General features: G+C 72.2%; 1 protein-coding gene across 1 annotated transcript; it reads right to left on the bottom strand.

The window, feature by feature from the left end:
- On the bottom strand, positions 1-2,719 carry LOC118158628 (protein phosphatase 1 regulatory subunit 1A-like; the record flags this gene model as incomplete). Its single annotated transcript, XM_035313298.1, has 6 exons — positions 1-38; positions 854-945; positions 1,045-1,254; positions 1,557-1,620; positions 1,735-1,772; positions 2,464-2,719. Coding segments are annotated over 5 exons (657 nt in total), but the record flags the coding sequence as incomplete, so codon positions are not given.
- Positions 2,720-3,206: the final 487 nt, after the last annotated feature.

Raw genomic sequence — 3,206 nt, 5'->3', positions numbered from 1 at the left:
CGGTGGCTCGGCTCCTTCGCTCCTGCCGGCGGGGGAGGGGGGGGGGGCCCCTGGGGACAGGGGGGGGGGGACCCGGGGGGGGGGGCGGGGGGCCGGGGGGCGCCCCCCCCCCCCCCCGCCCCTGCCCGGTGCCACCCTCCTGCAGTGCCACCTGTCCCCGTCCCCTGGGACGGCGCTCCCCGTGTCCCCATGGTGTCCCCAGTACAGCCCGCGGTGTCCCAGTACAGCCCACAGTGTCCCAGTACAGCCGACAGTGTCCCCAGTACAGCCCACAGTGTCCCAGTACAGCCCACAGTGTCCCAGTACAGCCTGCGGTGTCCCCAGTACAGCCCGCGGTGTCCCCCGTATGCACCCCATGGTGTCCCCACGCACCCCGTGGTGCCCCAGTACACCCCCACGGTGCCCCAGTATGCACCTGCGGTGCCCCAGTATATACTTGTGGTGGCCCAGTATGCCCCCACAGCACCCCACTATGCCCCCACAGAGCCCCAGTATGCACCTGCAGCCTCCCAGTATGTGCCCGTAGCACCCCAGTGCGTGCCTGCAATGCCCCAGTATGCCCCTGCAGCTCCCCAGTACGCCCTCACAGTGCCCCAGTACGCACCCACAGCCCCCCAGTACGCACCCACAGCCCCCCTGTACGCACCCACAGCCCCCCTGTACGCACCCACAGCCCCCCAGTACCCGCCCACAGCCCCCCAGTACGCGCCCATAGACCCCCAGTACCCGCCCACAGCCCCCCAGTACGCACCCACAGACCCCCAGTACCCGCCCACAGACCCCCAGTACCCGTCCACAGACCCCCAGTACGCGCCCACAGCCCCCCAGTACGCGCCCACAGCCCCCCAGTACGCACCTACTGGCTGCTGGCAGCACCCTTGCCCTCCTCCGGTGCTATATGGGTGCCCTCCTGGGCCAGGCTTTGCCGCCCGTCCCCGTGGGTCCCTGCGGGTGCGAGGGGCAGGGGCTGAGCGCACACCCCGTCACCCCCAGCCCCCCCCTGCCCTTCCCCCCACGGAGGGGACAGCGGTGACCTCTACTCACTGTCGCCGGGCCCGGGGCCACCTTCATGCGTGGGCTGAGCCCGGGCCAGCGGGCAGGTGCCCCCGGGGCTGTGGCTGTGCTCGGTGTCACCGGTGTCACCGTGGTGGCAGCACCCGGGGCCGTGCTCCTGGCCGGCGGCGGCCGCCTCCTCCTCCTCTTCCTCGCCCTGTGCCTGCTTGCACAGGTGGTGCTCCACCATCATCTGCAGCTCTGCAAGGCAGCGAGCGGCGCCGTGCTGGGGACCGCAGCGTCCCCGAGCCCTGGCGGTGTCCCCGCTGTGACAGCCAGGTGCTCCCGGGTGCAGGGACGCCCCTGTCCCCGCACCACTGCGGCGGCACGGCCGCTTGTCCCCTCCGATGGGGTTTGCACGCAGCAGCCCCCGTCCCTGTGTCCCTGTGTCCCCACGTCCCCAGCTGTGCCACCAAGGTGGTGGCACCGCAGCCGGCCACAGCCAGGCCACCTGCGTGTCCCCTGAGTCCCCCCGGGGACCGTCACCTCCCCCCCCGAGGTACCTTTCATGGTCGGGGTGGTGCGGGACACCTTCTTCCTCTGCCTGGGGGACATGGCCAGACCCGACTGCAAAGCAAGCAGAGGTGGGTGACCGGGAGGGGGGGGGGGTGACACAGGGTGAGGGGACAGGGTGCTGGGGGGCACCTCGGGGTGCTGGGGCCACCCCGCTCCACCACCTACCTTCAGCAGGGGGTTGGGGAGCCGGTCCTCATCGATCTCTGGGGACAGAAGGAGCAGGATGTTAGCAGTGGCACAGGGAGGGCGCGGGGTGCCTGTCACCCACGGGTGCTGGGTGCCACGCTGCGGGTGTCCCCGCACCGCTCACCCCGTCGGGAAGGGAACGGGGGACGCGTGGGGACGGTGCCGTGCTGGGGCCGCATCCTGAGCCCCCCTGGGCCGCCCTAACACCACGGTGACGCTCAGCCCTCAGGGATGAAGCTGCTGGCCCCAGTTTGTCCGGAGGTGGCATTTGGGGACCCAGCCCCCGGCGTGTCCCCAGAGCAGCGGGGAGACGAAGCCACCCCGCAGCAGCGACCGCGAGGGGGAGGCGGATGGGGACGGCGACTCCACCCCGGGGTCAGCCCCCGTCCCCAAAGGCCACATGCCGGCCGGGGGCAGTGACACGCTCTCAAATGTCACAGCTGGCGTCCCCCTGCCCGTGCCAGCCCTGGGGACGTGCCAGGCGTCGCGGGAAGGGCCAGGGCACGGCTGTGCCGCGTGTCACCGGCAGCTGCTTCCCCCGGAGATGGATGGGCCGAGCGAGACCCAGGCGAGGATCCTAGAAGCACGGGGCGGTGCCACCGTCCCCCCGCAGCACCCACGTGTCCCCTCCTGTCCCCCGGGGACCTGGCGGGCCGTGGGGTGTGCTGGACCCCGGCGCGACGCGGTGCCACGCGCGCGGGGACCCACCTGGGGACGATTGGTCGCTGCTCAGCACCAGGTTGGCCGGCGTCGGTCGGCGCCTGCGGATCTGGAGAGAGGGGACAGAGTCGGGACCCGTGGCTGCGCCCCAGATCCTGCCGCACCCCGCGTCCCCTGTCCCCGAGACCTCGCCCAGCCCCGTCCTTGTCCCCGAGCGGGCTGGCCTCGGGCCGGCGGTGGCCCCGTGGGGACGCGGGGCGCCGAGCCCTGCCCGGCGGCTCCCAGCGCAGGACGCAGGTGGCTTTTAAATCAACATCTCCCTCGGCCGGCGCTAACGACAATCAGGAGCTAATTATACCTCGGCGCCGGCAATGGCGTGGGGACAGCGGTGACATCGGTGCCGTGACAGCACCGGGGACCTGCCCTTCCTCGGGCACCGTCCTCGCCGCCGCCCGCCCGCGTGTCCTTGCCCAAGGTCACCCGGAGCATCCCACGAGGCTCCTGCCCCGTGCCCCAGGGGGGGGGGGGCAAGTAGGGGGTTCAGGGGCCCCTTCCGAGGGCTTGGTGGCCCGCGGCGCCGTCCTGCTGCTTGGTGGCACGTACGGCGTGGCAGCCCCGGTGTCCCCGTGTCCCCCGGGGTGCCCGCTCGCCCCGCTTCCCCGCTGACCCACTGACTGAGCGGCTCCGAATTTCCCGGCGAGGATTCCCTAATGAGGCGGGCTGCCTAATGAGATGCTGATGAGATGCTAACGAGCAGGCACTGAGGCCGGAGCGGGCGGGGGGGGGGGGGG

This window comes from Oxyura jamaicensis, assembly GCF_011077185.1.
Source record: "Oxyura jamaicensis isolate SHBP4307 breed ruddy duck chromosome 33 unlocalized genomic scaffold, BPBGC_Ojam_1.0 oxy33_random_OJ71571, whole genome shotgun sequence".
Classification (NCBI taxonomy): Eukaryota; Metazoa; Chordata; class Aves; order Anseriformes; family Anatidae; genus Oxyura; species Oxyura jamaicensis.
This window is presented reverse-complemented; position numbering and strand designations above follow the sequence as displayed.